Source organism: Tauraco erythrolophus, chromosome 8 (genome assembly GCF_009769465.1).
Source record: "Tauraco erythrolophus isolate bTauEry1 chromosome 8, bTauEry1.pri, whole genome shotgun sequence".
In the NCBI taxonomy this organism is placed as follows: Eukaryota; Metazoa; Chordata; class Aves; order Musophagiformes; family Musophagidae; genus Tauraco; species Tauraco erythrolophus.
Window position 1 is genome coordinate 1,609,138 of NC_141472.1, and position 16,075 is coordinate 1,625,212.

The 16,075-nt window shown below is 42.6% G+C and overlaps 1 protein-coding gene across 1 annotated transcript in view; it reads left to right on the forward strand.

Annotated features, from left to right (window-relative positions):
• Positions 1-16,075, forward strand: part of CPS1 (carbamoyl-phosphate synthase 1) — a 93,014-nt gene that overhangs the window by 25,705 nt on the left and 51,234 nt on the right. Inside the window, exons 12-20 of the mRNA XM_086615536.1 lie at positions 2,363-2,440; positions 3,937-4,035; positions 4,734-4,829; positions 8,953-9,142; positions 9,695-9,852; positions 10,667-10,795; positions 13,391-13,535; positions 13,939-14,149; positions 15,140-15,338. Coding sequence (XP_086471662.1) covers positions 2,363-2,440; positions 3,937-4,035; positions 4,734-4,829; positions 8,953-9,142; positions 9,695-9,852; positions 10,667-10,795; positions 13,391-13,535; positions 13,939-14,149; positions 15,140-15,338 — 1,305 coding nt within the window. The remainder of the gene's footprint in view (positions 1-2,362; positions 2,441-3,936; positions 4,036-4,733; positions 4,830-8,952; positions 9,143-9,694; positions 9,853-10,666; positions 10,796-13,390; positions 13,536-13,938; positions 14,150-15,139; positions 15,339-16,075) is intronic.

The following is a 16,075-nucleotide window of genomic DNA, read 5'->3' on the forward strand; positions in this document are numbered from 1 at the left end:
CGCTGTCAGATTCCAGTTAGTTGTCAAGACTAAACTTGATGATCTGACCATCTGGTTTACTTGGGGCCCGCCCTTACTGGCCAAAAGAGGGTGAGCCATTACCACTCTTCTCCATACTAGCCCAAAGTGTAGGATTGCAACAGTGACCTTACGATTTCCCTTGAACAGCTGCCTTACAAACTTCCAGGTTTTCCCTACCATTAGTGGTGCTCACTCAGTTGCCATTGTCTCAAGGCTTGTGCCGCAGTTGTGCTAGCCCCTCTCACTGTTTTGTGGTGTTGGTTCTGTGTTGCCCAGCACAGAAAAGGAATATTATTGCAGTCTTATTTGTCTGCTATTGCAAATAGAATTCCAAGGACTAAAGTCATGAGAGAGAGAGAGGCAGTTGCCTCTAGAGAGCAACTTACAGGGTCTAAGGTAGATGTGCAATGTCAAGTGATGTCTATGGAGGTAAAACAAAAATTAAAAAATGCCTGGCCTCTGGAGGTTCACAGCTGAACAGGGAAAAGCATAGGAAGGAAAACAATATCCCATAGCTCAGTTTTGACAAGGTCAGACAGACATTGAGACAGATCTCAGGCTTTGTAATTGCCTGGTTTAAATCTTGTCCATTAGGCCCAGTGTTGTGCAAGCCAGTGAAGTCTTGTTATTTATCAGAAAATTGTTGAAAAGAGGTATTTTCAAAAGCAGTTTCCCCCATGGGAATACGCTGCTCCGTTGTTTTGTATAAATGCCCCACATCAAGTCTGGCAGATTGAACAGTGCTATTCTGGTGTATCCTGGCTATACTTTGCAGGATCAAGGAGCAGTAATTTCCAGCTGATGGTTTTAGAGTAAGTTTGGTTTGTCAGTTGCTGTTTTCTTTATCCTCACAGACATATCTAAACAGAGACAAATGTTACCAAACAAGATGTTAATACAAAAAATTTATGGCTGTTTGGTTCAATTTTTGAAGTGAGTTCGTTCTAGCTGTGTTGACAAACTGAACCCTTTCATCCCCAGGCCTTTCATGTTTGCTTTAGCTGAAGATTGGAGACAAGTGTGATGGTGCTTTTGCACAAAGCAGGTGATAAGGTTGGACATGAGTCTTCTGGATCTAGAAGTGTGACGTTATTTTATGTGCGCTAAAGGACCATTTCTGTGAAAGCAGCATCAGTCTCCTAAACCTTCATAGATGGAAAGGGACAAGGAGCAATGTTGTTTTAGCATGGGATGCACAAACAGGAGTGGGGTTGGACGGGCTGTCATGTGCAATCTGTTGCGTTCCTCTGTTTGAAAGAGAAAAACCACTTCTTGTGGCTGACCTGACCCATCACAGCTGGACAGGGCCAACACAGGTTTCCAAATACTGACACGCTATGAAGTGAATATTTTCAAAAGATATTTGTATGTAACTAGAGGTAACATGAGCGTTTAGGGAAAATGTGACAAACTGATGACATTCTTTACTCTGAGGGCAGAAACTCATACTGTCATGGATCAGCTGTGGTCTACTGACCCTGTCCTCTCCCAGCATTCCACCCTGCAGCTCTGGATGGCACTGTTGCTCTATAGGGGCTGTCGGGACTTCTTTGTCCATTTCTAAGGGAAGCATATTGTATCAGAGCCATTTTTTCCTGGGCTTCCTCTTGAGGGACTTCTCTACCTCCGTCTGGAATCAGGGGCTGTGAGCAATGACAGCTACAGGGTTGTCTCCTAGCAGACTGCGCTGCTTGGAGCTATCAGGCCACACAAATGAGAAATCTGTTTTTCCTGGCTCCAACTGAAACTACAAGCACTGTCTCCAAACTCAGTTTAGGTCTTTCATAGCTATTGTTCATCCAGAGCAGTGGTCCCACTTCATCACAGCCCTGAAAACAACTCGGGGCAGAAATCATATGTAAGGCCCTGTGTCAGTGCATAAAATGAGTTATGGAAATCAAGAACGTGACCAAAATCCATTTCTCCTGTGACAGAACCAACAGATCAGGATGGTAAAACCATTCATTCCATAAAAACCTGGTCCAAGGTGACCTTTTCTTGCCATGTATGTTTTTCTTCTCCGCCTGGTCCAAGATCACGTCTGTTAAGTGCTTACCACTCCATAGTGCTTCCTGTGGAAGTGATGTCTCCACCATGCTTCTCGTCCATGCGCAGCTCTCAGCGGGTCGTACAGATGTTGGAGTGTTGGCAGAAGAGCAAGAGGCTCAGTGGCTCCTCAGATAAGGCATTGTTGGAAGACTAGGAATGAGGTGTCAGTTTGGCAGCTGCTAGAAACACGCCAATCCTTTGGCCTTCGGTGCTCTCAGGGATAAGGTGTCGCTTTCTGTTCTCCTGCTTGCTTGCAAGGAGGTGTCTAAGACAATCCTTTTTATTCCTGCAGGGAATTATGCATGAGACCAGACCGATTTTCACAGCACAGTTCTACCCAGACGCAAATCCTGGGCCAAGGGACGCAGAGGTATTGTATGGGGCTTGCTTTCAGATGGCCTAAGGAGTGCAGACGTGTATCAGCTGCAGTGACAAGTCTTTATGTTGGTGATAGTCCTAAATCTTGGGTTTGGAAATGTTGGGATGCTAACAGAGGGCCCAGTCATGCATAGGCTTGTGTCTGCTTCGCTTGAACCACAGCTAATTACAATCAGCAGCAAGGTGTCTATCGACTTCTGTGTGCTTTGGATCAGTGATTCCATTCATATGATGTGTATGCTTTGAGTCCTGCTGGGATTATTTGTGTGTTGGAAGTTACTGAAGTGCTTAAGCCTTTGCAGGATCAGGCTCAAATCTCTTGTACCTAGGGTGATTGCAAAACGAAAAGGATTTTATTTTAACAGAGAAAATACTAGCCAGATGCTTCGTAATAAAATCATTAACTTTCTAATACATTTTAGTTCCACTTTCAAATTTTATAATTACTGTAGAGTTATGTAAATGGATTCACACTTCCTCACTCTGGTTCTCCTAAGTGAAATGAAATTTTAATCCCCCATCTGTGACTTCGCACAAATTCTGTAACAACTGGTTGCGTAGTCACAGAGTATGACTAAGCAGCAACAAGGGATGCGGAAGGCAGAGGAGGCATGTCTGAACATAAATAAACTATTTAGCATTTCTTGAGAGAGGAAGATGGAAGAATACATAGAAGTGCTTATTTTAATCTTAATTTGATGATGTTGATTAAACCTGCGAGTAAATCTCTTGATATCAGGAAGTTTCATAGCAATCTGATTGACTAGTGGAATCTCAAAACAACCCTCTACTCTGTTTTTTCCAAGTCTGCACACTCCCAGTGCTGGGATGGATTTGATACATAGTACGTATCATGACAGGCTTGTAGGACCCATCCGTACTGCTTCCATAGGTAATTCCCAGCAGCCAGCTTCAGGGGCCGTGTGGACAGAAGCTCTGCAAGTGTGGGGTCAGGTGGGAAGCCTGTCCCACTGCGTGTAGCTGCCCGTGTGCCAACGGTGGTCGTGCTGCCTTCTCTGCCTGGAGGACACTTTTTCTCACAGCTGTCTGGGATCTCCTCTGGAAGGAGGAAAAATACAGATTTAGCACAACTGATGTTTAGATAGACCTGCTCAGAACCCAGCTCTGTAGCAGGCTCCGTTTCAGATGGTTCCCTTGAGCTATTTCAGTGTATACTGGCCCGCATTTTAGCTTTTAATGTGCATTTGTTCATTGCACTACGCAAGCAGGGCGTACAGACGTGGCTGATACGTGTTTCCTTCCTGATATGACCAGACTTTCTTGAATGCAGCTTTGTCAGATACGTCAAAGTTGTTAAATAAATTTCAAGTCATTATCCCTTCTTCTCTGATGGTGTAAATCTACCTTCTGAAGGCAGCAGAGCAGAGTTAATAGCTTGACTTCACAAATGACTTGTTTTTCCCTTCTTTACTTGGTGTTTATTTAGTTCCACTTCGGCAATTAAATATATATGTCTGTTTTTCCTAGTTCCTGTTTGATTCATTTATTTCACTGGTTAAGAGAGGGAAAGGCACTACCATTTCCTCGGTCCTGCCCAAGGCTGGAGTGAGAGTTTCCAGAGTGGAGGTCAGTATGCAGATACTTGGTATTCATGCCTGGCAGCGAAGCCAGGAGCTTGTTAATTCCTGCTGAACCCATGGTACAAAACGGCAAAAAAAGCTGCCCATGGAAGTCAAAGGAGGCTTCCCTTGCAAAAAGCCTGTCAGCTGTCTACCTCACAGCTGTCAGGCATCTCTTGTGTTATTTATTCCCTTTTCTTTGAGGAAGTTTTAAGATCTGATGTTTCACATCTTCTACTTTGTAGCTCTCCCAAGAAGGGTGCTCCCATAGCGGTTTGTGAGGTGCCCTGGGATAATCTGGCCATGGGATTTCGTGTCAACAGCATAATGTTGATGCTCTGGTGCTTAGCAAATAAGTCTGAGATTCCTCACGTGAGCTGAATTTCATAGAGTTTTGCTGTCTTAGAAGGCAGCTGGACTTTGTGGACAGCCAAAGGGAGGCATGGATGTCTCTAAGCACATCATACAATTAACATGTTTATTGTATTCCCTATGCATTAGTCATGTGTTTCTCTAATGAGATATGTGGGAGAAGTCGAGTAGAAGTATTCTTAGAAGTAAAACTGCAGTGGTTTTGGAGGTGACTCCTCTTTTTAGAATTTCTGTTTTATAACTTGAGACTGTTTAGTGCTGTGCAGTCTCTGTTCATTTCAACATCCACTGTGAGAGGACTGTTTTTTTTTCCAAACTGTTTGACACTTCTAGGTCTCCAAAGTTCTCATTCTAGGATCCGGGGGCCTGTCAATCGGTCAAGCAGGGGAATTTGATTACTCTGGATCTCAGGCTGTGAAAGCCATGAAGGTGAGTGGATACTCTGAAAGTAGTAACCTCATGTAATTTACTTTCCCTTCTTACAGCTAACCGATCATCCAACTGTAGTATCACTGAGGCAGGGAAACTGGTACAAATACATGACTGTAGGGAAATTCTGCCATTTTTGGTTTGTGATCTTGTTGGTTGAGTGATATGAGTTCACCACTCAGAATTATCTTCCAAAGAGAGATCTTCTTGAGGTTTCCATTGCAGTCTTCAACCAGTGTGTTATTTGTGATGCGTGACTGGTCACTCCAGGCTTGCCAAATTGAGTGGAAATGAAGAGGAGGAGTATGGTCAGCTACACCTGAGCTGGAATTGCTGGAACTTTTGTGGTATGCCAGCACACTGCAAAGTGGACAAATAACAACAACAGCTGACCAGTTGGCTGCTGTCAAGACTGTTGTGCAAAAGATTTTTAACTTCTTATCAAGGCAAGTTTTCTAAATAGTATTTATTTTAGAGAGGACAAACCTTTTAAAGGTCATATATGCCAAGTTTTGTTTCCAGAATAGACTCATAATCTTGTAAGGATTGAATGAAAAGTCATTCATTTAGGTGAATTTTGCCCAGTAAACTTATTACCTGGTTTCTGATGTTCCCTTTCTGAAGACTGGAGAGCTGTATTATTCCAGAGCAAACAAAAATGTATGTGTACTTCTATACGTACCTGAGAAACGCATGCCTTTAAAACGGGGCTTGTGCATATTTGCCTGAAGCATCCCGCATAGTCTACTCACGTGGTGGGATTTGGGCTCTAATTTGCTCTGGCTGTTTCATGCGGCAAAAGTGCAGAGCACCTAGAAAGGGTGCTAGGGGAAAAGCTCGCGCTAGAAGATGTAGAGGGATAGCAGTATTCCTGTGACGGGGTTATTACTGGTAATATAACAGTTACCTGGGCACCTAGTACGTGTCTAACCTCATGTGAAGAAGGAGGAGACCTTGTACAGGTCTGTCTGACAGATTCAGAGCAGATGTAGCAGCTGCCTTCAGATGAGGTGATGACTGTGAGCGGCTCTAAGGCTGTTCTGATGTCAGGGCTGTTCTATTCCTGTGCTGACCCTGGAGTCAAGGAAGGAGAAAATCAATTACAGTAATCTTAAATATAGTCTGGGCCTGCTCTGGCTTGGTCCTGGTGCAATACAGCTTTTATTGTACATGCTTTGTTTCTGTCCTGTATTGCTGTTGCTGGCCACTAGTTCAAACTGGCCACATCATCAAGAAAACAAGTTAGCAGTGGAGGATCCCAGAGTTGATGAGTACAGATTATGACCCGAGTTGGAAAGGAGGCATCTCTCGCCCTTATTTTCTCTTTCGTCCTTCAAACTCAGCTCTGGTTTGTGAAAGAAAGTGGAGTTTTTAATGATAAATCTCCCTAGCTTGACCTCCCACTGTGCCCTTTCCCTTCCTGTGGCCACCAGCCAGCTGCTCTGATCTGCAGGCTAATCAGCCATTCCAGCAGCAGTGCTTGCACTTCCTGACCTTGCCTCTGGCAGAATGATTTACAGTTGCGTGCAAGAGAAAAGGCAGTTGGTCAGGGGCTGCCAGAGGAAAGCTGCAGAGCATGGGTGAGAGAGAACAGGGACAATTAACAGGAGACAAGAGATTTCGTTCCCCTTAGACTACTTTTTTTATTTAATTTTTGTTATGAATCAACATTGATTCTCACTGCTGGGTGTTCTGATTCATTTTGCAATGTACTGCTGTTCTTCCTAGTCTATTGGATGCCGATTCATTATAAGAAGGTGCTGTTGTTAAATGGGTGCCTCTTTTAACCAGTAAAATCCTGTGGAGCTGAGACTTCCCCAGTCAGTGAATTGTATTTGCAAGAATGTTCATCAAAGACAGGAACAACCTCTGAAGAACAAGGCCTGGAAGCATCTGTGAGCAGCAGAGACTGGCTTGTGGTCACCTGAAAAACCTTCTGGGTTACTTGCGATGGGGATTCTCCCAGCTGGTCTGAATACAGATAAATATTACACAAAAAGAAGGATGGAGCCCTCCTGGAGTACTAATAATTCACTGTTTTAGTTAAGTTGTAACAAAGGTCTCCAGTCAGGATGTGTGGTCATTGCACAGACCGTTACGTACTTATGAAAAATTAAAAAGGCAGAAGTTGAAGGAAAGGGTTGCAAGGGCAAACAGCAAGTGGATTAAAATCCAGCATCCTAACCGATTGAGGCAGGGGATGTGACATCAAGAAAATGTGTCTCTCTTAGCCCAGTGAGCATTCATTCTCTCACTAATTCTCTTCTTCATCACTGCTAGCTGGTCCTTAAGACACCTTGCCCTGGATAAGTAGGAAAGAAAGGGCTGGGATGTACAGATAAACCAGCTTGTTGGAAAGTGATGTACCTCTCCCTCCTCCGTTCATTGCAACAGAATTATAGCTATGAATTTCTGAATACATTTATTAGAGAAGAATATTTTGGTCAGAGATCTACTCATTTCCCTCCAAAAATGGGTTTCCATTTCCGAAAACTATCCGGTTTGGCATCGTTTGTCTAAATCTGGAGTATTTTCCATAAGGATTTTCTCTCTCCTTTCCCCTCCCTATTCCACACGTTTCCAAGGAAGGCGTGCTTCAGTGAAAAAAATTCAACTTTTCATGGAGAAAAAAGGTCAGCAGAAATTTACAGCCAGTCTTTAAGGCAGTATTTTAAGTTACCAGAGGAAGGAGAAATGTTGTCCCATACCTGAACTGAGCAGTCAGAGCTCTGAGTGAGAATCCCACCGCTCCAGGTGAGCTAGGTGTTTGTTCCCCCAAACCAATAGGTCAAGCAATAACAAATTTTAAACAAACACGAAAAAACCCTATGGCATTTTCACGCTTATTATGAACTGGGGGAAAATAACAATTTCTCTACTGGTCCCAGCAACACTTCCCTCACATTTGCTCAAGGAATGGCTAACTTAGTCTACCAACCTTCCTGTTTCTTTTTACTCTTTTTTAAAATCTCATCACAGTTCCTGGTTTTAATGAGAGTTGTCATTGTTGTTTTTTAACCTTTGCAACTTCCATATAGCAAATATTTCTCTTAAACTGTATTTTGTATCTATAATTGCCGTTGTTTGCAAATGGCTGATCTGTTTACAGAAGTTTGTTGCCTTACAAGAAGTTGATGGAGATTAGAATGACTTCCCATAAAAATAAGGCCACAGCCTTCACACTTCCCAGTCCACCTTCAACAAAGCAGTAATACATTGTTCTTTTTCTGCTTGTGGTAGATGTGGTTTTTAGGCTTGGGCATATTCTGGTCTCATCATTATTAGCAAAACTTGGTTGACTTCCTCTTTACACACTAGTATTTCCAGAGTGAGAGTTGATCTGCCCAGCTCTGACTCAGACTTTGCCATTATTGAGCAAACTGCAGTGAATTTCTGTCTGTAGCCACAAGAGTGGCAAAACTCCCATTGGTATAGCAGGAAACAAACTTTTTTATCATTCTGTCTCAATTTCTCATGCGTGACAGAGAAAAAACAGTGTGAAGTTTTGGCTAACCTTCGTCTGTCATACAGAGGCAGAGTTTGTCTTTTTGTATGTGTGGTATCAAATAAAAAGGGATGAGATTTTTAAAGTGATAACACCAGGCAAATTAAAATATCTTTATGCAAAGTCAAAGCGAAAAATGTATTCTTGTACTGTTACTAGTTGGTATAAAAATCTGAGAACTGCTTGGATACCCGTCCGTGATCGAAGACCTACTGCTTGGCAAGAAAAGTTTGGGTTTTGATTAATTTTTTTTTTTGCTTTGTCAAATTTAGTCTGATTTCCAACAGAAGACAGGTATGAATATGCTGGGGTTTGTTCCTGTCTCCCCTGTGTAACTCCTAAATGCATTCAGAAATTTGGCTGGAATGTTTTAGTCACGTGAGAATCTCCATTCCCTCGAGATTCACAGCCAGGCAGAGGCACAAAAGTAAAGAACTGACATTAGCTCAGGCTGGTACAAGATACCAGAAGTCCCTTATGGCAGAGTACATAAGGAACCAGGCTTTCTAAATTCTGCTGTTGGTAAATTGCTTGTTGAACCCCTTCTCTCCTTGCTGCTGCTGCTGTGAGCTCTTTTTCCACATATGCCTAGTTTTACTGCAGACTTTCATCTTTCAGGAGGAAAATGTGAAAATTGTCCTCATGAATCCCAATATCGCTTCAGTGCAGACCAATGAGACTGGCTTAAAGCAGGCTGATGCTGTCTACTTCCTCCCCATCACTCCACACTTTGTCACAGAGGTCATCAAGGCGGAGCGTCCCGATGGATTAATTCTGGGCATGGGTGGCCAGACTGCTCTCAACTGTGGTGAGTACGCTACGGGCGCCTTGGCAGGCAGCTCGTGGTGCTCACCACGCCTTCAGCAGGCTCCGTGTGCGCAGGCATGCAAGACCATGTGCCTCATGCATTGCCCAGGATACTGAGTGATACAGGCAGAGATACTGACCATGGGGGAGTGAGTGACTGCTAAGCTGTGATCATAACATCTAATTGCTGGTTTTGATGCTCAAAAGTGATTCACATACCCTGCTTTGCAGCACAAGTTGTACTTGTTATAGTTGGTTTGAGATATTTGGACCACTTTGAGGCAGAGATCAAAAGGAAAACTTAGTTTCATTTAGCTTCTTGAGACAGTATCCAGCAGTGGCAGATGATTCCCAAGCAGTAACTTTACTGTCAGTCTCAGATTTAATAGGTTTTAGGACAGAAACTTTCATGTTACGGTTCTGAGTTGATGAAGAATGATAAAATCAGCTATTGATGAGACCAGATGAGTTGTCAGCTAGTCACATATCTTGTGGATGCTTTCTTCTTCATCTGTCATCAGTCCTCAAAACTGTGGCTTTGTTTACTCTGCAGGAGTGGAACTCTTCAAGCAAGGAGTCCTGCAGGAGTATGGTGTGAAGGTCCTAGGTACATCAGTTGAATCCATCATGGCTACAGAGGATAGAAAGCTTTTTTCCGATAAACTGACTGAGCTAAATGAAAAGATTGCTCCTAGCTTTGCAGTGGAATCGGTAAATCAGACCATTTTGAAGATGTACTGTTGCCTATTTCATAGAACCATGGAATGGTTAGGGTTGGAAGGGACCTCAAAGATCATCTATTTGAGTTATTAAAAAAAATTCTAGTTTTGTTGAGTGAAAGCTGAATACAGCTGTGGTTACTGTAGTTTATACATTTTCATCAGCACTCCACAGTGATTGATGCTGGTTCACCATGATTTAAAATGAGTGAAAACGCAATTGAGCACTTGGAAAGCCTAAGCTAATTTACCCATTGACAAGAAAAGTAAATTAGGTTGGGGTGACTTCTGTGCTGCAGCATAAAAATATAGACATTTCAGTGGCTACTTTTCTTTTTATTTAAATCTTGCATAAGCCATTTAGACTTAGGATTTCTGGTCTTTAAAATCAGCAGTGCTGAAATCCTTCTTGAGGATGGGAGTGTGAAAACAAAAAACTGGTTCAGTGGGAAGGCCTGTTTGAGTCTGGAGGAAACCGAACAGGTCATATACCAGGATGTCTGCTGGAGGGATTATTTCATGCTAAAGTCTGTGGAGACAGACCAGGTGAGAACGTTGGAAAGTCAGCAAGGAAGTCCATACATAACAAAGGACGGAAGTCACCTCTTTGAGTCCATGTTCCAGTTTTCTGCTGTTTGGCAGAACAAAGCAACATTACAAAGCCAACTTTTATTCTTTTCATTTCATCTTTAGACAGCTTAGTCTCTTATTGATGGGGTTTCCAGTTAACTGTGTAACCGGAGCTGAAGACTTTATCCATCTTAATGGTTATTGTGTCTCTGAAACGTATTCCCCTCTCCTTTAAGATTGAAGATGCCCTGAAGGCAGCCGAAAAGATTGGCTACCCAGTCATGATACGTTCTGCTTACGCCCTTGGTGGTCTGGGGTCAGGCATATGTCCTGATAAGGAAACTTTGCTGGACCTTGGTATGAAGGTATGTCTGCAATTGCAGGCTCTGGGAATAGAGCTGAACGTCTGATTTTCTTGGATATTCTTTTAATGGTCACAGACTCTGGAGTTGTACATACCCTACCTTTCATCTCATCTGTCAGTTGTTATTCTTCATTCCTTCTAATGCCCTCTTTTCGTAATTCCTGCTCACTCAGGGAATGAAAATGGTTAAATGGCAGATCTGCTAAATTCATGAGAAACAAGTCATAGGCTGCCCAGGGAGGTGGTTGAGTCCCCATCCCTGGATGTGTTTAAGAATAGGGTGGATGATCTACTTAGCGATATGGTTTAATGGGGATTAGGGACGGTTGGACTTGATGATCTCTAAGGTCTTTTCCAACCTAGAAATCTATGAATCTATGAATAATTTGAGCAAGTGCTTCAGCAATTTTGGTCTGAAAAGAAACGTAGTGGACTGCATTCACCTACTTTCAGGAGTAAATGGCACGTGAAAGATGTCAAGGAATTTGAAACGTTTGGAATGCTGAGTGATAATGTGGTATCAGGGACAGAAGAGCTGGGAGACTTGAACCTCTGCTGTGTTTCTGTCTAAAGACGGTACTTTTGCTGGGTCAAAAGCTCGTGTAGAGATTTAACACGATGACACTTCATAATTTGGCATCCACCAGCTGCCTCTGGCTGTGAAGAGACAGCTCTTTTTCTGTAGGAAATCTGGGATTGCTTGTTATAAATTTGCTGTGAAAAGCAAATAGATAATTGGGGAAAACAAAACAAAAGCTTTTTTCCTGGGCAAAAATGCAGAATTTTAGGAAAAAAATCTCTATCAGTTGGTCTCTAAAATTCGTGGTTTTGTCTTTCCCTGATTTGCTGAACCTCTGAGTCTTTCATGTGTCTCTAGAAGGAAATACTGCTGATGCCAGTGACGGTTTTGTATGCCTCCACGCTGCGGTCATGCAAACCAACTGGGTCCAGTGTACCCAGTACTGAACACACATCTGCCCGGGCAGTGTCTGAGCAGGGAGGCCCAGTGGGCAGGACTGGCAGGTGTACGGGGAGGCAGTGGGTGCCGTACCCCCATCTTAGAGTGACAGCTGAGGTTGGAAACACTTGGCTTGCCCAAGCTCACACATGGTCCGTGTGTAGAGAAAGCAGAAATTCACTCGGAAACCCGGGAGTTTAGAGCAAACCATTTTTCAGTAGGAAAACCTGATTTTGATCAGCATTTCTTGGTGGTTTTTTAAAATCGGGTTTGAAAATCTCTGTTTTTCTCTGAAATCTGTAAAACAGCTGCTCTTTACAAACATCTGTAAAATTTTGGGAGTGGGACAGTTAGTATTTTTAGTAAATTTTTCATGTTTCTGAAACTTTCCTTTTTTTCTACCAAGAGTCTGATTCCGTTTTACTTTCTAAGTAAATGTTTCAATTTTCTCCAAAATCACTAAAAGAGCTTCAGTGTTTTGAATGAAGAACAATATTTCAAAATTTATGGTGAAAAATAACTTGAGTCTTGTTGAATTAGCTCAGCGTTGGGCGCTCATTTCCACAGCCCAGCAGAAACCCCGTTCTTTCCAGTTACGAAGATGATCTGCAGTAATTCTGTGAACTGGATTTTCGCACGCTGCACTCTGAATTACAGATAATTTTATATATATATATATATAATATATATATTATATATATATTATATATTTTATATATATATATTATATATATATATAGTGTGGTTAGGTGTTTCTGCCACATCACTGCCATCGCAGTGCCTGCTTAGGCTGGCTGTGAAGTGCCACTCTTCAAATGATTCTTTTTTTTTTGGATGTGAGTGTGTGCTTGGCAGATGAGCTAAGGGCAACATTTGACTCACAGCTGGAGCTAACTAGAGAGGGGACCAGGCTGAAGCCTGATTCATGGGCAGCATTAAAACAAGAAGCTTTGCTAAAGGATGGATTGATAATGTGCCTGTTACTTTCTAGGACTTTAAGTGAGAATTGATTAATGTTTTTTATCTGCTAATATTAAGGCCATTTATTCACTTAGATTATGCTCGTTTACCAAAACCTGTATTTTTCATTTTTGTCTCTTGTGCTGAGGAGTGCTTTCAAGATTAGTTTAAGAATAAATCACGACTCTTGCTTCTGGTTAGTATGTGGATGATAAGCAGCATTATTAGTGCTATTAATTACGTAGTGCTCGCTGGCACCCGCACTCCCCACCACTTACTCATTCAGCTTTCTACAGAGTTCTCCTGTCGAAGTCCGTGGGGCTGCCCACACACATAAACAAAAGCCTGTGTCTGCTGCATGATTGAAGCCTTAGATATTTTCATATTCCTCTTTGTTATTTATATGCCGTTGGAAGCTCGCATGACCTGCCTTTTTTTCCCATCAGATCACATAAATATTTTCTGTGCCTTTCAAATGAAGCTAATGCAATTTTTTTTTTTAAAAAAAAGAGAAGTATAATGTGCTTGTCATCAGTGCTGTGAGCTTCACTTATCTTCATCTTTCAATTTTCGTGTTGGTCTGGGATATCTGGAGATAAGCCACGGAAGTCTTAAAAATGGAACATGTTCTAATAAGGTTTTCTTCTTTACTGTTCATTTTCCCTAACATATTCCCAGGCGTTTGCAATGACTAACCAAATTCTGGTGGAAAAGTCCGTCGTTGGCTGGAAGGAGATAGAGTATGAAGTTGTGAGAGATGCTGCTGATAACTGTATTGCTGTCTGCAATATGGAAAACGTTGATGCTATGGGAGTCCATACAGGTAGGCCTGGGCACAGGGAGGCTCACTGGGAATGGCTCACTGGTAATTTTTTTGTGCAGTGCCCTTCTGCCTGCTGTTATTGACACAGATTTGTGATTGATTAAGTAGTCTCTAGAAATGCTCTTCAGGTCTTGGATACAGCCAGTTAGGTTGTGAAACAGGTATTGTTACGCTAAACCTACCCCTGTGATCCCGTTTTCCATAAGATTGCCCAGCCTGTCCAACTCTGGGCCTGTAACTATCTGTGCTTTTCATCAGCTGTGCATCCACAGGTTTCAATATCTGTGGTAACTTCATTACTAGCAATGGGTTAGCAAAGGAAGTGGCAGTGACCTGTGTGGCTAGAATTTACTGCTGCTGAGCTGCTTCTCATTTTCCTTCTCTGCTACCTTGTGACAAACAGGGGATTCTGTTGTAGTGGCTCCAAGCCAGACACTCACTAATGAGGAATTTCAGATGCTGAGGGATCGTGCCATCAAAGTTGTCCGGCATTTGGGCATCGTGGGAGAGTGTAATATCCAGTTTGCTTTGCATCCAACTTCCCTGGAGTACTACATCATTGAAGTTAATGCCAGACTCTCGAGAAGTTCAGCTTTGGCCTCCAAGGCGACAGGGTAAGATCATTTAAAATACCCAAGATATTACAGAACAAACAAATGAATAAACAAAAACTGAGGGGAGAAGAACAGAAAGAGAAAATTACGATAAGGGACTTGGATCAGTGTATTATTTAAATACATAAGTGACAGCTGCAAGGAAGAAGAGCTCCTGCATCTGCTCTCCATGCAGTTAAGACAAGGAGGCACAGGCTTAATTTACAGCAAGGAAGACTGAAGTTGGCTGTTGGAGAGAACTCTGGAGTGGTCAGGCCAGTAAGGTGCAGATTTCTGCATGGGAAGCTTCTAAGAACAGGTCTTGTCAGCATCTGCTAGGATTGACCCCTGGAGAGGTGTCCTGCTGGGGAGATGGAAGAAGAGATTAGTGAGCCCTCCAGGTTCGTTTCAGCCTGCCAATGCTGTTACTACAAATGGCAAAACTACTAGGAGGTGTGTCGGGGGGGGAGCTGCATAGTTCTCCTTACAAAGCATGTCCACTGTATCCATATGTTGGCTGCAAATCACCTCTGGGACCCAGAGGACACAGTTATTAATGAGCTGTCTGCCAGATTGATGCAAATGGTATTGCTAGCAGCCTTTGTTTTGTTGGCTAATCATAAACTAATCAAAATAAGGATGGTCAGAGCAGACTGTTTAACAATTGGCTTCTTAATTGCACTTTGCAGATGCTGTTGAGAGGCACAAATTAATCTCTAATTTGCAGTTCTCAACAGCTCTTGTGGACTGGAGATAAGCCATGGTGTTGGACAGTGGGCGTTTGATTGTTTTCTTTTGGATGGCAGACTTGCAGCAAAACATGTTTATGTGGTCCCACTGTGGGTGTGACACGTGCTCAAAATGGTGGCTTTGCAGATCATAAAGCAAGTCCCAGGTCTAGGTAGGGAGCTCTACAGTGTCTTAGGGTAGGGAGCTGCATGGGCCACTCCTGGGATTTGCAAAAGCCAAGTACTTCCCACCCTGCCATTCCCTACCTCTCCTCTATGGCAGGTATCCATTAGCATTTATTGCTGCCAAAATTGCCTTGGGGATCCCCTTGCCAGAAATCAAGAACGTGGTGACAGGAAAAACCTCTGCCTGCTTTGAGCCCAGCCTGGATTATGTTGTCACCAAGATACCCCGCTGGGATTTAGACCGTTTTCAGCATATGTCCAACCGGATTGGAAGCTCCATGAAGAGTGTGGGAGAGGTGAGTGCAAGACTCTCCTTCCCTTCTGTTCCACCAGTCAGGAAAGTAATTTCTCTTTCTTGGAAACCCTCAGAATATCTATCTTCAGGGACCTAATGGCTTTTGAAGATATTTATTAAGCTCAAATGGTTTTTATCCAGTACTATAATTAATTGAAATGAGTTAGGACTGTGTAATCCTGGATACCACAGGGTGAATTCATAAATAGTTTGACTCCTAAGGGGAGAGACCACTTTGGATCACCTGAGATTGACTTTATTCTTAACACTCACTACAGACTCCGAGTTATTTTTGGTTTGGGTTTCTGTAGTGGTGGTTAATTAGAGTATAACTTCAAGAGTTGTAGTCTCTTAAGATTTTCAGTGCTGCCAATGAGCCACAGCTCTTGGTTGGTCCCATAGTTGTTTGTCCTCTCCGTTAAAAACCATACGCCAGATTTCAGCCTGCTTCTGCTCTTGAAATCCAAACACAACCTGTAATCTTGCTCTGGAGTTTTGAATTCCATTGGTGATTAAGTCTCTTATATCTGGAACATGACAGTGTGCCTTTTAAACCCTGATTTTAAGGTGTCTGGGACAATAACAGCATTTTCAGACCATGTTTTAAGGGGAGAGAAATGAGGCAAAATGCATAAATTACCCAGTTAATTAGTTAATTACATATCAGCTACCAAAGCAAAATAATTAATTGTGTATTTTTTCCAGCTGATTTTTTTTTCCTAATGCTTTTCAAGTAGC